At 40.7% G+C, this 21,560-nt stretch overlaps 1 protein-coding gene across 1 annotated transcript; it reads right to left on the bottom strand.

Annotated features, from left to right (window-relative positions):
* Positions 1-202: 202 nt before the first annotated feature.
* On the bottom strand, positions 203-7,018 carry EMP2 (epithelial membrane protein 2). Its single transcript, XM_008921737.2, has 4 exons — positions 6,907-7,018; positions 4,889-4,982; positions 3,451-3,597; positions 203-2,869 (listed from the first exon to the last, which is right to left on the bottom strand). The coding sequence occupies exons 1-4, from the start codon at positions 6,982-6,984 to the stop codon at positions 2,685-2,687; spliced, it is 504 nt and encodes a 167-aa protein (XP_008919985.1). The 5' UTR covers positions 6,985-7,018; the 3' UTR covers positions 203-2,684.
* Between the last annotated feature and the right edge of the window lie 14,542 nt (positions 7,019-21,560).

The following is a 21,560-nucleotide window of genomic DNA, read 5'->3' as shown; positions in this document are numbered from 1 at the left end:
CACCAGACATTTAAAGGTTCAATACACTGCTATTTTCTCTGCTTACCCTGAAAGGTCTTCAACAAAGGACAAAAATAGCTTGTGGTTCTAGTAGAGGCAGGAAGAATTTAATTTTACCTGTTCACACAAATACTCAACTATTTCTCATCCAGCATAGTATAAATATATCCCAAGCTTAAAGACAAGGTCAGATTGCTAAACGTTTGCTATTACAGTACAAGAATGTTTTATTTTCATGTACATTCCAGAATATATAGAGTATAGAAAATGGTATATTTTAAAGGCATATCAGGTAGAAAGAATATCCTAAAATATGTTTGTCCTGCTAAAAATTCTAGTTCACTGGTTTGCTACTTGTGAGTTTGCTGTGCAGAACATTCCAGAATGTCTGTTCTATGTGGCATCTTGTGTATGCTGCTGTTTGTACTCAAGTATTGGTGCTGTGCATCAAGTGTTTGTTGTGTGTGTGCTTTTTACTTTTAATTAAAGGGACAGAGCTTTAATCTGGAATTAATCTGTGTGTTCATGTATATCTACATCTGTATTTTAAATACTTGCTCTGTAAATGACCTGAGCATGATCAAGGCAAGAAATTGAAACATCTCTGCAAGTCAGTGGTATAACAGCTAACTTAGAATTTTACAGGACTGTCCTCTAGGTACAAGTCAGTTGTAATCCATATTTGCTTAAGAATTTCCCTTTTTCATGTTTAATAAATCTAGCAAAATGTCTAGCTAATGAGTCTATCTTCTTTCATCCTTAAACCTGCATCTATTTAGTGAAGACAAATTCTGCTTGCAAGCAAAAAATTCAGGTTTTGAACTTGAAATGTAAACTGTAAAACTGTAAAAACACTTTTTTAAAAAGTAGGGTAATAATCCTTGAAATTCAGAGCACTCCCACTAAGAGGAAAAAACATGACATAATACTGTAGCATTATGATAGACTGGGAAGAATGCATTTTCTTCAAACTGATTTGGGTTTTTTATTATTATTTTAGTGTGTTGTCCTTGCTCATCCTAAATTTTTAACAGTCTTGCTGGAATTTCTTTGTTCCCAAAAAAGACAAGTAGCACATGCCAAATCATGTTGAGGTGTTGAAGGAATGAAGATGGAACTATATGACCTATTACTCATGTTGGAGACCATTCCTATACAGTTATGCACCTGAGCTTTTTACTCTGGGATAAACCAAGGATAAATCTGAAGGAATCAGGTCAATAACTAGCTTACTACATCATAATAATTATCCATTAACTGAGGTATAATATAGTCAGCATTAATTCCAGTAGAGCTGCACTACTTTGTGAGACTGAATTTCTTCTAAATACCTGATTCAAAACCTATTCTACTACTTTATTGCCTGGGTATTGAGCCAGCTGTAGTGAATACACTGAAATAAATAAATGGTTAGAGCTTTTTAAAAGTCAAATCTCTACTTAAGCATCAAAGCTGTGACTAACCAGAAAAGGCCACTTCATTCTCCACACTGATGTCCCAACTCAAAAATCACCATCACCCAAAGTCAGTATTACACTGCTGAGCAGCTAAGCCTGGTATTACAGCACAGATTTAGCTCACAAAATTACTGAAAAATAAAAACCACCAAGTCATTTTATCTTGAAAACCTAGTCTGGAATTCATAAGCATAGTAATTGCAGTCTGATTTGTTTAGTAGTAGTGTTTAGTTCCAGTAAAATCCACAAAAGAATTTAAAATGAATTTTTTAAAGGCCAATTTCCTAATGGGCAGACTCAGGGAATGCTTTTGTAAAGGCCATATAAACCATGAAATCACTACATGATAAGAGCCCAGTGTAATAACCATGCTGAGTTTGGCTGTAAAAACCTAAATCTGGCATTGCTTGATCACTAATTTGCTTGGAAAGCTGCAGATGAAGGCACTGTGATGCTTGTTTTCCTGTTCTACCCTGCAGAAAGGCTACACACAAGGCAAAAATAAAGGGATTTAGGACTGGAGTGGGGTATTCCTTAACTGCTCAGACTGTGTTGGTCCCAGCTGAACAGTGAATTTGCCAGTGAGTTCTCCCGCCAAAGGGTCTGTGCTTAAATTAAATGTGAAAGAGAAGAAGAGAAACATTTGCTGGAGTACAAAAAGGAGTTGTTTACTTTTGCAAAGCAAGTGGTTTTAATAAAAACTTGATGACACTTACTGCACATTACAAAGAGCAGAACACTGGTCCAGTGCCAGGACAGACACTCTCAGTGCAGCTTTGGGCTTTATAATTCTTTCCTTTTTCATTGTGATCTGGGCCTCATTTTTTTACACCCCCTTATATTTAACACATTCCAAAGGGATACATCTGGTCCAGAAATACAGTTAGCATATTGCTTATAAACTAATTTGCACGGGCTTTATTTGCAATCTTCGAGAGGCCAGGAAGAAACTGTTAATGTCTGGTAAAGGGAAAACCATTTATATGATGATGAAATATGTAAAAGAAACAACTTGGCTCTGTCCTGCTCCAACCCCTGACCTGTAGGTGCCCAGCATCCCATTTCACCTGCCTTCTTTTTTTTTTGTGATTTGTTTCATATCAAGAACACAGTACATTTTTAGAGAAACAATACCTTTACTACAAAACCATGTAAAGGATTATATACAAAATGGTTACTGGAATTTGGTTTTGTACTGCAGTGACAGAAATAACTAGCTGCTGACATTTATTTACGCTTCCTTAATACTAAGTACATCACACCACTGATCAGGGTAAAGGCAAATGCAATCCAGGCTAAGACAAATGAATAGCCATATTGGCCTTTAGAAACTTCCATCCTATATTCATAGCTCTGGTGCAGTTCTTCATGCCTGTCTGTGTAAATGGAAGCTGCAATCATAACACACAGACCTGGAGGAGGAAGAAAATAATAAAGTTTAGCATGTTGAAATATTATCAATATATATATAACTATTCACTGTCTCTCTTCTGTCAGTTGCTTCCACCAATGTCCTTTCTTTGCAGACACTTGTTTTCCAACCTCAGACTAAGCTGGAAGCATTTCAGGTCATATTCTCAGTTTCTTTGGCATGGATTAAATTTGAAGTGCTGTTGTGTATCTGTGTTATTTGCAGTGAACAGAAAACAATTCTGAACATCTGGATAGTTCTAAAGACTGACGAAAAACAGAGTACCTGCCTGTAACAATTATGGAGTTATTTAACTTGTTCAAGAAGTTCAGAATCTCAAATTCTTTCCCTTCCAAGTTTAAATTACTTTATTCTGAGCAGTGATGACATCCATGTTTTAACTCCCTCAATATTAAAGAATGGAGCAGTTCACTGTTTAAACAAATATGAAGGATAAGCTGTGGCCTCAAGAGCCCTACAAATTCCTCATGCAGCTCATTCTTTTTGAAACCTTTTTCCCCTTCCCTTTCCTTACTTTCACAAAAACACCATTAAAGTTACAAGTGTTGAAAAATCACTCACATGACAGGAGCTGGATGATTGAGGTTAACACAAATCTTTCTCCTTGCTTGAGACGGAAGAGCTGAAGAATGAAAACCAGAAATGCCACACAACAGAAGATAGTAGATAGGATCATGGCAGCCTGAACGGCCTGAATCGATTGATACTCTGCAGAAACAAAAGTAGCCTTGATTAAAAATAGTTTCTCTCTTTGGCTCCTCCTGCAATGAGGGGCAGAGCTATGTCCTGGAAGCAGGAGTCCAGCAGACACAGCAAACCCGCTGTGCATTGCCTTAGGGTGGTTCTTCCCTGCTTCCTTGGTATTGATGCAGTCAGTGGTTTGAGGATTCTTAAAAGCTTCTCATAAAACTGAATAAAAATACTGAAGAGGCTGTTCCTCCCACACCACATCCTTTGCTACCATCAGTGTACTAAAAGCACAGTGCAACTGCCAGCTGTCCCAAATGGCTCACAGAGGCAGACCCCAGCCTCCAACCAGACCTGGAGACAGCCCTATCCAAGGAGATGTAACCAGACAGGATATCCACACTCGGCACAAAAGATTCCTCCGATCTGGATTTTTATCCCGTCAATGACTTCCCTGTAACCAGGAGCTAAACTGACCAATAAATTTTTAACTACGTGTAGCTACTTTGTGTAACTTTGCAGCCACGCTCCAGCCAGGCTGAGCTCCTGCAACCCCTCTCCTCCAGCACAGCCACTGCAGTCAGAGCTCTGGGAGCAGCAAACATCATCCACCAGCCTGAGGACCTGTCTGCAGTGGATGCACAGCAATACATCAGATGCAAACCCTTAAATCTGTGTGTGATGGATCATCTCACTGCAGGTTAGAGGCCCTGAACCAACCTGATGCCTCGAAAGCAAAATTATTTCATGGGTACACAGCTCTTCAAATTATCTACCTCTTCAATATACACCCAAGTTGAAGGTGCAGAAATAAAGCAAATGTAACATTTGAGAACACATTTATTTTTTGTAAAGCAGGATATTATGCTGGGTTGTATATTAAGGCCTCCTTGTTAAAACTCCAGCTTGTGTTCTGTCTGCCACTTTTCCCCCCATTCTTGTGCACAGCCAGTATTTTTAAGTTCTTCTTTGCAAGTTCAATTCTGAGGCAAATTCTATCAGATTCAGATGACTTTACTGTTTTTACCTGATCTAATTTTTTAACAACTCTTTAGCACTTCTTGTTAGTTGTTTGTGTTTACTCTCTTGCACTGAGGTTTTAAGTGCCTGCGACAGTTCTGCTTTCCTCTCACAGAAATTGCTGGAACAGCTGCTTTTCCAAAATCAAAAACCACTATTAAACTTTTTGGAAGACCTGTGCAGTTAGGGCATGCAGATTTTTGAACAATTACATTATAGCCCCTGCAGATTTCATAGCAATTTCAGCAGACCTGCTAAAGGAACAGAGACATAGGCATGGAGAGACACTCACCTCTGAACTGATCAGTAATAGCCAGACAGGTGCTAGTATTCGTGGTACACATTCTCCAGACATCTGTAGAAAAGTTATCTCCTACCCACCAGGCCTGCAAAGTAAAAGTAAAGGGCTCTTACAGGGAAAAAATTCAAAAAATCCCACAGAACTCCTTAGTTGTCCATCAATTGTACAACAGCTGGAATGATTTTCTGTTCATTTTTGATACTTAATCGCTCAAATTAAATTTGAGATTGAATGGCCTTTTGGAATAAGGGGTATATCATCCTCATGTCATTCTCATTTTAGACCTCTGTAAGGTAGGACAGGGAATCTTAAACATCCCAAAGCACAAGGGATTTCCACTGTTTGGGCAGAAATTTCGGGTAGTCAGTGACTGCTTTCTCCATAAGACACCTAGGCAAGATCTGCTTTGTACAGCCAGACCCTGTTTAGGATGCACACCTCTTTGAAGGCACAGCATTTGCTAATTTGCAGGAAACAGCAGGGTATACATCTATGAAACAGAATCCTTTATAAATGTTCTGGTTCCTGGCACTGAATTGATAATTCTTGGTGTAATGCAGCTGTGCTGTCAATGGACAAACGCAGTATGAACACTTTGGCATCTGACAAATTAAGATCCTCCTGTGGTATTTCTGTTTTGAGGTTTTAACATTCCAGGCAAAATGGCACTGCAGTGTCTGAACAGATTTTTATGGTAGCCTGCAAAACGACAAGCACTCCACACAAGTGGCATTTCCTCAGGAAACCCATTCCCGTTCCAATAGCTACCCAGGCCTTTGTTTTGACTAGAGTTGTACAAAATATGACTTTTAAATATGACTCCTGGTAGGATCTGCTGCTGAAAGAGACATTCCAGAAACCTCACAGCTTACTGTGCAGCTTTGCAAACAATACTGCAGTTAAAACTATAATATATTATGGTAGCAGGAATATGTGTAATAACAATGCTGTGTTTTAAGAAAAAGCATTACTTTCTCAGGATGCCATTCATTTGGATTTTGCTGTCCAAGTTCAATATATTATTTTTCAGCTCTGAGCACTATATAATCCTTTCAGAGTTATTTTCATGACTATAAAAAGCCTCTTAAGATCATTAAATCCAGCAGAAGGTGGTTCCACAGTTTAAGTTTGCAATTGTTAAAAAGTACCTAATGAAAAAGCAGGGGTTTATTTCTGTAATAATTTGGTTTGTATGTAGCAGACTTGAACTAAGAATAAGTTGCTTTGCTCACTGTCCTTGCTTTCTAAATATTCAAAGGAACAGGGTAAGACAACCTGCTCTAGTGCTCAATTAATGACCTACCTCCATGGAACAAATCAACCAGCTGACTGAAAGATAACATCTGAGTTTGTACAACTTTGCAAGAAATAGTTGTGGGTAACACATCATTTCATTTGGAGCATAGTCTTGGAAAAGACCATGGGATTCAAACCAGCTTCGCTCAACAGTGAAGTATTTTCAGCAGCAAATTTTTTAATCTCAAAAGCCTGTACACACCAGACCTCTTGGAGAAAGAAAGAGCACAGACTACTGATCAGGACAGTGGGCTGTTTTGGAAAGAGGAAAATTCAATTAAAAGCTAGAGGTAAATACTGGAAGGGAAATTCTTTCTGGTCGCAAAAATAAAATGGAAATTTGAAAAGAATACAATAGAAATTATTCTAAAACTTTGTGCTGAAACTGCTTCAACTGTATAGACACAGATACATTCGTGGGGTCTCTCATGATTTAACTGGGCATCTTGGACAACCATTTCTGAGGCAAAGCACACCTTGACTGAAATTATCCCCACACATTAATCATGAGCTGTTTGACTTCATATACTTGACATAAAAGGACAGTAGATTTCCCCCCATTTTCCTCATATCCAGCTGAACCAAGTCCCATAGCTCCACCTTACGCGCTTTCAATAAGCAAGTTGAAGACAACTAGAGAAGAAAAACTCCATTTTTATGAAGCAAAGAAATGCCTGCATGTTTGAGAGAAAAAGAGAAGAAATGGCACTTACATTGTCAATAGTTGAGATGAACAGCAGTGCTGCTGAGGTTATGTGAAACACAATAATGAAAGCCAGGAGAATCAACATCCTTGCTCTGGGGAGGCTTTAGTCTGAGATCAATCTGTCAAACAGAAGGGCAAATAGGAACAATCTTTAAAAGCTGTCAGTGAATCAACCTGCAGTTACACTGCTTTGCTGTGGCTCTGAGCAGTCCGGGTCAGCATCAGTGGATCTCACAGTGAGGTGCTGTTAAAGAGTCAGGAACATCGGATGCAGTTTGAGTTCCACAGCACAAGTTCTACCTCCAGAGATACTTAACTGGCATCACAGGTGTTAAATGAATCACAACTTGAAATGAAGCCAAGAGGTGCATTTTGCAACCTTCCAGCGAGATGGCTGCAGTGAATAAACACACAGAGAAGTTTCTTTCTGTGTGCTTCTCCAGCAAGGATGGAAAAGTCCTTCATGTTAGCTTTTAGAGCAGTGCTTTTCAAATTACAGCCTCACATGCACATGATGCTGGAACTTCCACGGGCTATAGCAAAATCTTCTTTCAACCATCCTTTCAAAGACTTCAAAAAGATGCTTGTAGAACAACATTAAGCACATCAAGAACTCCTAGATTTAGTAACAACTATGTTGTAGCTTAGGTCTCATGTCCTCTGTTCACATGGTTGCAAGTTTTATCCACTAAATAATGTAATGTCTAAGGACTATCATTTTCTTCAATACATTGCCTTGACTGGTGGGGCTGAATAAACCCACTGGTCCTGTAATAACCCAGCTAGTTATTTTATGTTCAGTCACTTAATACTCTCTGTAGGCTACCAATTATCTTTTTATCTTATCTAACCCAATTCCTACAATTTCACATTTCACACGAAAAAAAAAGTATTCTTATGTACAAAGGAACCAGAAGCTGTATTTAACTGGAATTCCTAGGAAATCTGCAAGCACAAAACAAATAGGGTAGGGAAAAATACTGTTTCTAATAGACAGAAAAGTGCAATTGCTTGGTATATCTCTTTCTGTGTAGAAATACTTGCCAATTAATATATGTTATATACTATAAGGAACGTGCAGTCTTGCAGATCTTCTCTTTGCATTTAAGGTGCACAGTTCTGTACATTATCTGCATGTTATCATTCATCAATACATTAATGCATGTTTCTCCCCTTCCTTTGCTTTGGACACATCTCATGTCAAATGATCCATTCACATAACACAGCAAATATCCAGAGGAAAGGGAAGTTATGACTTTTTTTTTTCAGGACTTCCATGATTTTTTTAATGTCTAACCCCCTTTCTTCTGCTATTTACTAGAATCATGAACCACATGGATAATTTAACCAAATAAAAGGACTATTTTGACAGCATCTTTAAAGCAGATCCCCTGCAATTCCCACTGGGTCAAAATATAACTACTCTGCAAAACTTCAACAAGAACATAATCAACAGTGTAAGAACACATTGAAGTGAGACAAAAATTCCAGTGAGACAAAAATTCCAGATTAATCCTTTACATCTCCACTGCAGTACAGTGTTAGAAGATCAAAGGCAAACAGTATGAAAGTGTTTCTGAGGAAAATGATGGGATAACCTTATACCCATATCTAATTGCAATGACTGAATGGCAGAGCCAAGTCAAATCCTAAAATAGGAAAAGCAGCTACTCAAGTTTGTATTCCTTCCCATTTCCTCTCTGTTAAACTTTGCCTTCTCGGCCACAACAAAGAACAGAAAGTGACAATTTCCTCCAACAAGCCCATTCTGCTGCATGACTCAAGGTCCTCTGAATCCAGTTCTGCTTCTAGAAATGTCATTCATGGCTCTCCATCGAGCCTTGCTTGAATGAAGGGAAGGAAGAAGGAAAAGAAGATATTTTGTGGGTTTGTATAATGCCACACCAAAATATTTTCATTGTGAAATGTACCAGTGTTTGCACAGCACCCCTCTTGTCTTGTGGCTGGTTTTTTTCTCAGTTTCATTTCTTGCACTGATGGTATCTAAGCAGACAATAATGCAACAGTCATTTGCCATATAAGGAGAGAGAATCAAATTATATTCAGTATTATTTTAAGAATAACAATACAATTTCATCTTATTACATGAAGTATCACAAAGTAAGAGAGACCGAAAAAACGTAACCTAATTAAAACCCATCTTGCAAAATCAAGACTTGTCGGCACAGAAAAATCCACTTAATCTTCAGTCAAGTCAATGTTTTTGCTTTACTGTTTTCAGCCATAAACAGAAGTGTTTCAAGCAGGATGGATAAACATGTATGGCTGATGAGGAGAAGAAAACATTTTATGTTTTACCCAAATAAAGCCAAGATTGAATGAAACAGATTTTTGTTTTGTGTGCACACAAATACATGGATACAGGGATTAAGTACATTGGGGGAAAGGAAGGAAAGGCCATTTCCAAGTAATTAATACCAGGAAAAGACAGCAAGAACCAGTTATCCAGGAGAGATCCAGAGAAACTGTGATCTGTGGGCAGGAAGCAAAGAGCAGCTGTCCTCTCCTACGATGCAGCCAAGCAATGACACAAGAAGCTACTGCAGTATCTGCATCCCCCCCAAGGCAGAAATTCTGGATTTGATCTCTCAGAAGGAACTATTAGTCCTCCTTCACTCCAGACAATGCTGAAATTTAAAAGCTCACTTTGGAGACTCAAGATCCTTCCACTCCCTCAGCAAGAACCTCTTCCTCCTCCAAGGACAAAGCCTGGTACCTCTCCCAGCAGCAGGCAGCTCCTTTCCTCTTCCTATGAGCAAGGGAGGGGAACAGTTATGTCTTCACATGGAGAATTTCTGAGAACACCCTTTGTATTAAGATTCAGAATTCTAATAATGTATTACTAACCAAACACCTTGGTTACATCCTATTCTGCAGACTAGCTGGACTCCTCTTTGTTTCTTATTCACTATTAACTGTTTCTCAAGGGCTTTCTTCAGGTTCACAATTGTTCCCAGTTCTCTTCTCAGCAGCTGAAGCCCCTTTGGAAGCTGCCACGTGCCAGAGGCTTTTGCCTCACTCTTTTGAAATGGAGGGTACCAGCAAGAGCAAACTGCTGTTTAACCTGCCTGAACCAATTCTGCTCAACAGAACCACCAGCAATTTGAGCTAGATCAAAACCCTATCTTCTCTTACATTTTATTTAATTTAATTAATTTATGCAAAATATTGCTTAAAAGGGGTTGTCTATAAGAAGAGCAAATACATTTTTAAATCACCTAAATTTGGGAATCTTGTACTTTGCACTATTAAGTGAATGGGAATCTGGAAACAGCTGTATTAAGAAGATGCATAGAAATGATCAGAGTCTTTCAAGTAAAACTTTGGTATCTGTGTGATGTAATGTGATAGGGGGGTTTGTAGTAGTTTTTTCCATTGCTATTTAGCAGCTTTGGAAGCCCTGCCCTATTATCAGTGCCAATACACGCTGCTTTAAAGGCTTCTTGCTCTTGCAGGAGCCTTCTCTTAAATGAATCAATGCTCAACTCTTCTGTTTTAGTCTCCAGATTACAGATAAAATGAAGAAAAGCTCCCTGGGCAGAGTGATTTTTCACTTTCTCTCATTTGCAGTGGTACACACTATGCTCTCAAGTCAAGGAGTTCATGATTTTAAGTACACTGCCTTTAGGCACAGATATTGTTCATCATTTCCCAAAGTGGTTTGAATTCTTTTAATAGTTTTCACACACACACACACACATAAGAGAAAGGCTTTTTGGACACACTAAACTATCTTTTAACAGAGATGCTGGAGCCACTCTTCCCAGAAGTACATGATGAAAAGACTAGAGGCAACAGCCACAAGTTGCAACAAGGAATACTCCAATTGAAAAAAAAAAAAGTATTAATTATATTCAATGAGCATGATTAAGTACTGGAACAGAGCCCAAGAGGCTGTGGGATCTCCATTCTTGGACATTTTCCTAACTTGGCTGAAGCAAGGCCCAGAATGTCCTGAACTAACCCCCTGCTTGGAGTTGGAGTCTGCACCAGAGACCTTCAGAGGCCCCTTCCAGCTCTGCTCCCCTGTCAAGCTGCAGCTCTTTCAGCAACCTCCCTCTAAGAACCTCCAGCAAAGCTCTGACAAAAGAGAACATTACATTTGACTTAGCTCATCACCTGTGACATTAAAAACAGATTTGGGTGCCATAGTAAGAATGACATTGGATGTCAACCCGAATTCTTTCAATTGCAAGGCTCAGCACTTAATACCACTTCACAAAGGATGGGGTAAGGCAGAAATGCACAGGTACTGCTGAGCAGCAAGTGCAGACTGCCACTGAATCCAGAGAGAGTGAGTTATGAGAATCCCACTGAACAATCCAGATTTGCTGTGGTAATAAAGTTTCCCACAAATGCTGTTAAGTTGCAGGATACTTACACAAAACACATTGAAAACAGAAGGCCAGTTGTATTAACAGCAGAGGGTTTTTTTCAATGGGTGCAGAAGAACTGTTTCTGGGTAATAGTCCAATGCTACCTTGTTTTGCACAGGGAGGATAAACACAGCAGTCACACAGACTGTTAGAAGCAGTAGTTTGGCACCTTCCACGTGAGAGCCTGATGAGCTTTACAAGAAGTGGCTAAGAAGGGCCTCTGCTCAAATCTTCTGGACAGGCAGAGACAAGTACCTCCATACGAGATAGAACAGTACAACAATCACAGAAAGTGCACAGTAAAATAAGGTATCCAGGCCAGGGTTTCCAACATTTCTGTACTGCACTAGGCAAACACGTTACAAAACTGGATTGCCTCCCTATGTCAAATTACACACGCACACACCCCCCTGCAAAAAAAGCCTCAGTTTATCTTTAAGATAAAGTTTATCTTTAATGTCCATCAGTACAAAGAAACATGACTATTTGATTTTTTTCTGCTGTTTAGTACAGCAAGCAAGCAAAAATGAAAACTGTCTTTGACAGTTCTTAGCAGAAGTTCTATCACTACTTTCCAGCCCAGATGTCATCTCCACAACACATGCTTTTGTTCCTTCCCATGCAGTTCAACTCTGCTGCCAGGCTGTTTCTCATGTTTGTGCATACTTGATTTTTGCAACCAGAGAAACACGTCCATAGTACAGTATGTTTATCCTGTGCTCATTTGCATTGGAAAGGCTAAAGCTTACCCTCCAACACTGGCTGCTGCCCTCACTTCCTCAGATCAAGTCAGGCTTTTCTATCATCTTCATCTGAGTCCACGTACGAGAAAATCTCAGCACAGACAATCCTGGTTTATGCTCAGAAACACCCAAATCACTGCAGAACAGCTCCTGCTCTGTGCAGACCCAGGCTGGGGGTGTGCAGACTGCTCCTCACCCACGTTCAGTGTGCTGGAAAGACACACCCAAGAGAAGGGGCAGACGATCCTGCTAAACAAGTTACCAGACCTGCAGCTCTCTGTGCTGAGATGTTTCATTGCAACTCGAACAGCAGGTCTTTGGGCCATCAACAAGCACCCAGCTCAGCTGAACTTTCTTGAGGTCACTGGTGTAACACTGAATCAAAGCAAACCTTCTTCATAATCAATTCTTCTGCCCCTCAGTGCTATAATTAAGACTGAATATGTGAATTTAGAAGAAAAAGTTTGTATACTTGTAGCATGAGAAGTCTGTCATCTTGTGATGCATCACAAGATGTTTGGATTTACATGATGATCATTTTGTTTTGCTCTGAGTTCTTGTGCCACATCTCCTGGTGTCTCATGACAGAAAACTCAGAAGTTGGCTCACATTTTGCCTGTACCATTATCTCTAAACTTGCATAAAACTCCCTGGTTTATAAGGAACAGAGTGATACTGTTAACTTTCTTCTTTTTTTTTCTTTTACCAACTAAGAAGCATTCTGTTTTTCTTATGTGATTCTCAGAACTGGAACCAAAAGTGAAATAAGTTCAGAAGGCAGAATTTCTCCCAAACCAGCAAAAGCTTTGAGGATTTCAACAATCCTCTAACCTCTAAATACGAAACAACATAAAGGACAAGAAAATCAGGAAACGTAACACCAAGGGAATAATTACACCAGTTGAAACAACTTACTCAAGTTTCTTTATTCTTTTTGCCTGTGTTAATTTAACAGTTGGGAGCACCAGCATCACAAGATATAATTTGGAGTATATTCCTTAAAACAACGCAGGTAATACCCAAACTCATGTTTTCTTTCTACATGTTCTCCAAGCTGACTATTGCTCTCACCCTACTCACAGTCTGTGGTATCTGTACATTCATCCATTTCCATTGGATCACCTGCCTGGCATTTTCTGTTGCTATAGAGTTAACCTGTCCATGTGCCCGAGCTGCAAGGCTGCCCTGGCACAGGTGCCCAGCACAGCTGCCCATCCTCCCTGCCCTCACCCCCCAAGGGTTGCTGTGCTCTTGCCCTGCTGCCACACATCTGGATCCTGTCCATGGCAGCTACAGAAGAACCCTTCAATCATGCAAGAAATCTGGAAAGGATAAGCACATCTTGTACTTTTCTGTCTCTTTTCCTGTGTCATCAATGCATATTGGAAAACACAGCTAAAGCAATCTAGTTTTATTTTACATGATGACTTTGGAGCCTTACTTTAGAGAACCAGCCTTTAAACATTTCATAGGACAGAAGTGCTAATCTTAAAGCTAACACTGCAGGTAGGTTTATAAACAGCATGCAAAGGCTTTGCTGCCAAGAATCCCTGAAAAATATATTGATAGTTCTCTGGTGCATGAAGTGAGCTGCTACTATTAGAGCTCACAGGTGCACAAACTACATAGAAAATGAGGTTTTGCTTTTATTAAAGTCTTATTTATAAATGTAACTCAGTAATTAACAAAATAGGTCTACCAACAGATGTGGAAGTCTCTGTATTTGTGCTCACATATTCTGTGTTCAGGGAACTGAACAGATTGTAGAACTGGACCCTCTCCAACCTATTCTTCATGTTCAAGTGTACATTCAAATCCTGACCTGTTTTCCTGCTCAGGGGTTACACAGCTAACAGTCAGTACAGAAACAGCACGTCCTCCTTCAACCAGTGATCTCCTTGGCCAGCCAGGACACCTCCAAGAGGTGCTGGTGGGCTCTGACTAGACCTCTCCAACACTGAATAGAGACCCAGGAGGGAAGTGCAAAGGAAGAGTGACACTCTGTGCAGCAGATGGGCTCCCACCCAATTTCCTCCTGGTATGAAGCCAAGCATTGCTCTTCATGAAATAAAATTTCACCCCCCTACTTGATGCTGGACTTGGAATCAAGAAGGGTAAGTGTCCTGTCAGCCCCTAGATGGCACAGACACCATCAGCTCTTTTTGTTTATGATCAATCACTTCATTGAGAATGCATTCAAGCCCACAGCTCTTTGTACTACCTGTTTTATGTGGAAGGAAGAGAGCTTGTCACTTCCAGCTGCTTTTCAAAGTCCTTCCTCACAAAGCAAGGAAATCAGAAGGAAATGAATCAATGTTCCCTGCACTCAATCACAGTAAGGTAAAAAAAAGGAAATCAATACAGCAAAACTTAACCCACACCACTTTCTAGAGCTCTATTTGAATTACAACATTTATGTTTTTTTTAACTTCATGGCAGAAAATGAAAGTAGAGTCATCCTGCCAGATCTGGATTTGTTGGTGCCCTTGTAGTAGACTGTGTTAAGACCCAGCAACCTCCACCACAATTACAGTCAATTTGTTGTATTTTGATAGTGAAATACAGGGGCTTGGAGACAAACTGGCAAGACATGATACGACCTAGTTTTTATCCATCTTCTTTCAGAAAATCTTACCTTGCAACCAAAGCCCTGAGGTCTGCTTTGTGTGTGCACCACAACTAATATAAATGTGCACCTAGAGCTTAGTCAAACCCTTTTTTATTACAGCAGTTGGATGTCTGTCCATCCTCCTGGTACTGGTGGGACTCCATGTGCAATAGCAAACTTACAGTGAACAAGCTCTTGTTCTTGGTCTACCTCTCACCCAAGTGTGAGGGGATGCTGAAACACCCATCCAGCTCTTTCTGAATTGCCTTCATAAACACTAAATCTAGGCTCCTCCTCAGAAATCCTACCTAGTTACCAAAAGGGAAACAGATGGTGCTTACAGTCAGGTCTGGCAGACCTTCCCTGGACCTCCTCCCTTCTCACCCCATTCTCCTCATTAGATCTGTGCTGTCAAGACAGAACTCCAAAGTCTGGGAAATTATAACCCTGCTGTTCCATACATTTCCAAAAAACCCAACAAACAAACTGCAGCAAAAATGCAAAGTGCTAGCTTTGAGCACAGAGACCCAAAGAAGCTGACGTTTCTAATTTCTCAGGAATGCCTTTAATAAAGTTTTGACCCAGGGATGCCAGCATTGCTGCCACTTCTGGAACTCTGTCAGTCGTTTATTTGCAAACAAGTCTGGACTGGGTTTAGACTTGCCCTACCACTCCTTGCACTCTGGCCCTGCTTTGTGCACTGCAGAGGAAAATCACTCTGCCATGAAGCCTTTGTGGGCAGACTGAGCAGAAGAAAACCAGCAGGACCTCTGGGAAAACAGGAACACAATGCCCTGTTGGGGGGTGGGGAAGTGTCACTTACAGGGAAAATGTGCCTTTTGACGTCTCACCTGAAAGTCCCAAAAAAAATAAAAAATAGCCTGAAGCTTAAAAAATTCAAGATACATGTCTTCAAACACTCCATCAAAACCTGGAAGAGAAATGGAACAGCCAGTATATGCTGAGAAGACAATTTAGCAGGTACAGGAGTCAGTTGCCTACACTGGCAGACCCTTGACTACAGGTGTAGTTGAGTTATAGTCTTTAAGCCTTCATCTTTTCAAAGCTGCTCTTTAGAGGGTTATGTGTGTTCAGCAGAAAGACAATGTTTTTCCTCCTCTAGCAGCACAAACCAGCATCTTCCTCAAAAGTAAATCTTCCATGTATTATTCTTTTTCTCTAAAGCACTTTTTCTTGTAACTGTACTTTTATGCTAGATAATCTCAGATTTAAGCTGTTTTATGTCTACATCTAAATCCCAGCACAACCCACAGTGGTGTAAGGCAGGCTGCCATATTACTAAATGACACCTGAAAGGGTTACAATTAATCTCTTAATTCCCATCATAATCATTCCCTGTGCTCTTCCACCTTCAGTTTATGCTGAGCATCACATGCCTTTGGGAAATGCTAACAAAAAATGGTCTTTAATCAAAGATACCCCATGGATCAAGAGATCAGTTCTCAAAGGACACATATTGTTTAAGAAAACCCTGCAGTAATTTGAAAGAAGGAACTGCTTTTGTACTGCATTTTCTGGTTTCTTACACAAAGGCAGCTGCAAAACATGTTACAAAATGTTTGTAACTTGAAGCATGTATGGGTAGAGCTTAACTGTATTCTCAGAAAATGAAGAAAAGCACACATTATTTCAGGTGTTCAATGTATCCCCTCTGTTCAGCCAGTTTGCTTGTTGTGCACCAGATACCACTTCAGTATAAACAAAGTTGTGGTATACATTAAAACCTTCTTAACAATCAAACTGGTCTAAAAGTACTAAAAGCTTGTTTTCCTAAGCTTAAGAAGGCAAGAACTTCTCGTTCTGACTTGTTCATTTTCAAAGATGACAGACTGGGGATATACTTGTTTGCAGGTCAAGGCAAACACATAGAAGGAAAAAGAACTGTTTAATTTACAGATGAAAATAAATGGCTATAAATCAGGTGTGAGCATATTTAGGATGTAAATTATAACTCTTAGAGCTATCACATTCTGGAACAACCTTTCAATCACCACAGCATAGGAAAAAGAGACCAGCCTCCACAAAAAAAGGATTTATGTGATCTGGTATTGCAGACGTGGTGTCCTGAGAGGACCCTCCAGTTCTGCACTCCTGTGAAGCCCATCCCAACAGTTTCTCTGAGGTCTCTCTCTGTTTTCAACAGGCTTTTGCATGATACCCATGCCCTTGGCACTCTGCTGAATTCTCTCCTCTCCTGCAAAGACCTGAGGCACTGCTGAGAGCAGTGCTGCCTGCTGGGCAGTGCAGTAACACAGGGTGATCATGACAACACACAGTCAGCATTAAGGGAGGATTCATTTCTCAGGTGGGTGGCAAAGCTTCAAAGAGACAGCGAGGCCTGTCCCCCTTGTCTGAGGGTGACCTAAGGGCTACTGTTGCCTCCCAGCACTCAAGGGCAGTGGTCAGGAACCACAGAGCTCTTTGCAGCCTGCTGGCACAGCCCTGCCTCTGGCTCAGGGAATCAGCCCTTCCATGGAGCTGGACAAAGACCCGGGGCTGCACTGATAAGCTATTCGAGCTATGAGGAGCCTCCTGGGAACCTGCTTCTGAAGCAAATAGCTGAAGTGAGGTGTGGCCTGGCCTCACCCCTGCTCAATCACTGCGCGGCCACATTTCACTGTCGTGGTTGTCCCTGTTCAATACCTTGGCAGGGCAGGGAGTGACAGACCAAGAATAACACCAGACCTTCTACAGGTTGACAGATTAAATGTAAAAAAAGCACACCTGCAGCACTGACTACACATTAACACAGTTCTGAGAGCAAATCTCAGACCCTGGAGTCTACTCACTACAGACTGTTGCCTACCAGAGATTATTCCAGATACAACAGAACAACTTGAGTGATTTATGCTGTTCCACCTAATTAACCAACAAACAAAGGCAGAAAAGGTCTGTCTTTCCAGATTGAAAGCAATGCATTTAATTCTGCAGAAATGAAAGCTGATATTGTTTTAACTTTGGCAGATGCTCTGTGGAAATTGCTCGCAATTAAATGTGTTGCATTCGCTGTTGTAAAATTTTCAAACTGCTTGTTTTGATTTGGCTTTGACTAGCTCTGTATTGAGAAATTTTGGTTTTAGTTATTTCAGAGTTTACACATCATCTATCAAGAGTGTGAAAGTACATTTCTATTGATGGTACAACAGTTGGCTATAAAATAGAGCAAACTCTTCCACAACTACTACTATTTTGTTTCACAGCAACACTGTAGCATATGACTGAATACCCAGCCTAGCTCCAGAATGCCATTTTTACATTTTAATTTGCAATGGGCGCAATTAAAGTAAAACTTTAAGGTTCCTATGTGAACTTTACAAGTCCAGGTAGAAGGATTTCTAACCCTTGTTTGAGCACACTCGCTGCACAGCTCTTCTACACTCTGGTGCTCTATGGGAACAGCCCAGTCCCCTCTGCCTGCCCCAGCTCAGCTCTGCTCTGCCCTGTGGATCCACCTTGGCCAGGCTTGGAGTGCCTGGGTCCCTGCAGAGCCACATTTCACACCAGTCACAGTGCCAGGTAAAGGCACATCAAGCCCTCTAGCACATGACAGACGAGCAGGCTCAGCCAGCTCCCCACAGCTCCACATCAGACTCTTCTCCCAGACTTTGGGTTGTTTCTGCATTTGAACTAAGCAGCTGGTGTGTTGTTTCTGTGGATTGAGCAGTGCCAGCCCTAGAGAGCAGGTGAGTCCACAGAGATCACCATCAGCACGTGCACCTCAGCAGAGACATCCAGAGACTTTGGAAGGCCACTTTCTGTATGGAAGAAGACCAGAATTTTGGTGTATTTCAGGACACGTAACACCTGCATCAAACACCTGAGGGACTGTTCATACTGCCCACCTTGGCTGTTTGAGGCCTGTGCAGTTCCAAACACAGCGTAGCATTTAAGAATCAGTGCAGTAAACCATAAATATATATCCTATAGCCATCTCTAAGGGGTATTTGAGTCAGGCCACTTTCTGCCCCACCTACAGACTCCTGTGAAGATCTCTTCACAGCCAGAGGGTTGTATTTTAAGGTCACACCCAAATTATGAGGCTTCACCTGGCATGCACATACCATCATTAAACCTGCCCATGAAACTTCATCGGCAAAATAAAAAGGCATAATTACATTTTCCCCATTCAGTGAAGAAATAATAATTCCTTTGATGGATGAATTCAGGACATCAGGCTTTCTCTTGAATCCCACCCAGCAAGATTTATTTTCTAAGAATTAAGATACTTATCTTCCTAATGAAGTCATGAGCATCACCTGACATTTTGATATATTTTACAATATTATCTTCTCTTTAAAATAGCAAAGCTTTCAACAAAAACAGCCAAGACTGAAACTCCACTGCAAAGATCACTGGTTTGCTTTGAGGATCCAAAAACTAAACAAACCTTAACAAACAGCTCCATGAATGGAATTCCTTAGTGTTGTGCTTATGTTTCCTCTGCATTCCCTCTGAGACCAATGTGATTTCAATAAAAGCTGTGCATTCCTTTCTACTTTCAAATTTGGCTGTGCTGAAGTATTGCATGGATTTTACATAAAATGTTTGCTTCACTTCAGAGCAAATCTCTTTCTTATTGGTTCCTGTGTATCACAGTGCCTCATTCTGCTGGGTCTTCTCCCAACAGGAACGTGGAGGAGGACCTGGAAAGTACATCTGCCAGCTAGTAATATAAAAGATCTTGTCCCCAGAGACCTATTTATCTCTTTAATTAAACACATTCTTGTACTGATTTATGTGGTGGTGTCATGTCTTAGATGATGCTCAAGACACAAATAGAACGTGAAGTGCCAGTGGAAAACCAAAATATACTCAAGCCACTGAGGTGAAAAGGAAGAGTCTCCTTGTGCTGTCATCCATCTAATTTTTAAATGGACAGGGAAACAGCATCATGAAAGGAGATAGAATACGACTAGTATACTTAGCAAAAGTGGAGGAAAGTCTTGCTTCTCTAAATATCCACATGAAATTAATGAGCACAACATTCTTCTTCCAATCACTGCAGGAATGTGAAACCCAAGATGGGAAACAACCTTGAGACAAACAAGACAACAAAATAAGAGAAAGACACAAGGCAACTGTGGAGCAAGAGATGCTATTAAAAGCAAGAGTGCATTAACTGAAAGTGGGTATAAGATGGAGAGCTTAATTTCTTCTAAGCATTGTTGGCCAGCAACAATAACTACAGCATCTAAGAACTGAGACAGAACCCTTGTCTAAGAGAACGATGTTGCAGCAGCCTTCAGTCTTGACCTGCTCAGTCTGTTGAACAACTTCCTTTATTAGCAATGTTTTAAATCTATGTAAGCAAATAGAATTCTCTGTTTTTCCTCACTGGCAGATCCACAGCATAATCAACACTGTTTGTGTGCTTATGACAGAAGTCTTTCCAGACCACAAATAAAGAATACAACACCAGTAGTGTCTTGTCTACTGATTGTATGTTGTTTTTATTTTGAATTATATTAACAGACTATTTTCCTTCCCCAGTGAACATGCTAACAAGAAAATGATCACCTCCTAAGAGTTTTCATGGTATTGCTCCATTTCATCTCAGTTAATGTTGATGGCTATTGGCAGCATAATTCCTGGATTCCTGGCTGGGCAGACAGCTGACCTGGTAACATCCATGTCAGCCACACAGCTGGCATGACACAATCTGTACACATCTTTATTCAGCATGGAGGATGAGTCTTCCCTCAGGTATCCCAACAGTATTTCCTAACTCAACTCTGCAAGCTCACAAAGGGATTCAGAGAACATCAAGAGTTCTTTCTTTCAATGTCTTTGAAGCAAAGGTCAAATCCTTACATCTTATGCTGAATAAACTCATATCAGCTTCTGGTGACCATGTTTTCCATATATCTTTGTTTTGACTCCCACTTTGATGCCACCAGCTGTGGTAAGTACCTGCACCCCAACTGCATTCCCTACGATGGTATTTGTCGCACACTCACAAAAAAATAGCAGGACTCTCCAGCAAACTGCAATTCATGTTTCTTCCCTCAATGAAACTCATGCCCAGCAGTCCCCTACCATTTGTGTGGGTTCCTGCCTGCCCACGTCTGCAGACATCTGGCATCTCAGCCCTGGCAGTCCAGCCACACAGCTCCTTCCTGAGCTACCTTACCCTGCCTGGACAGCAAAGCCTTCAAAATCAACATCCTAGAGCAGGTCTGAATGAAGGAGTCATTACAGACGACTTTTATTTGACAGAAAAAACATCTGCTCAGGCAGGCAAGAAGGCTTATTTTACATAGTTAACACACCAGCACTGTATGTACAGAGTCTGAAAGTAAGTGAAGAGAAAGTTCTACTTTTTCTCTTTCTGGTGGAGATTAGCCAACCATAGCTGTTTATTTTCAAAATTCCTAAAGAAAACTCCAGGAAAATCCAGTGTATATCTTAGAGCTACTCAGTGGGTCTCTTCACAGCCCTGTATCAAGTCAGAAGATACTTCTAAGATGTTCAACTACGGTAATTGCTTATCATTTACATACTATTCCCAGGTGCTGGGAAAAAAACGGATCTTCCTGCACCATGTGAACAAAGTACTTCTGCCAAGAAATTATCAGAGAGACTGAGCTGCAGGTTCCTTGGTGGCAGCATTCTGTGAGTAGGAGCAAGCCCTGTCTGCTAAGGAAGGGCCAGCAGTGCTCTATTCTTCCTAGAAATGTCCAAACAAGGAGCTGACCTCTCAAATTCAATACTCAATATTGCAGGCAACCCATGTCACCGAGAGCTGCCTGTCTGGCATCTGGCACAACACGTCCCCAGTGTAAGTGGGACATTATATACAGACAGAAACCACCAGCGAGTGAAACTGCAGTTTGACTCAAGCGGAAAAACGTTTAACGCTGGCAAAAACTTCATAAAAATCTGCGCTGAATTA

Source organism: Manacus vitellinus, unplaced genomic scaffold (assembly GCF_001715985.3).
Source record: "Manacus vitellinus isolate BGI_N305 unplaced genomic scaffold, ASM171598v3 scaffold_12_pilon, whole genome shotgun sequence".
NCBI lineage: Eukaryota > Metazoa > Chordata > Aves > Passeriformes > Pipridae > Manacus > Manacus vitellinus.
Note: the sequence above shows the minus strand (reverse complement) of the source record. Positions and strands in the feature narration are given on the sequence as shown.

Bases quoted from the DNA above. Each gene is read 5' to 3' on its own strand.
- EMP2 (XM_008921737.2), bottom strand. From the start codon at position 6,984: ATGTTGATTCTCCTGGCTTTCATTATTGTGTTTCACATAACCTCAGCA. The intron at 4,983-6,906 runs GTAAGTGCCATT...TTTACTTTGCAG, and splicing joins TCATCTCAACTATTGACAAT to GCCTGGTGGGTAGGAGATAA. The intron at 2,870-3,450 runs GTGAGTGATTTT...TTCCTCCTCCAG, and splicing joins AATCATCCAGCTCCTGTCAT to GTCTGTGTGTTATGATTGCA.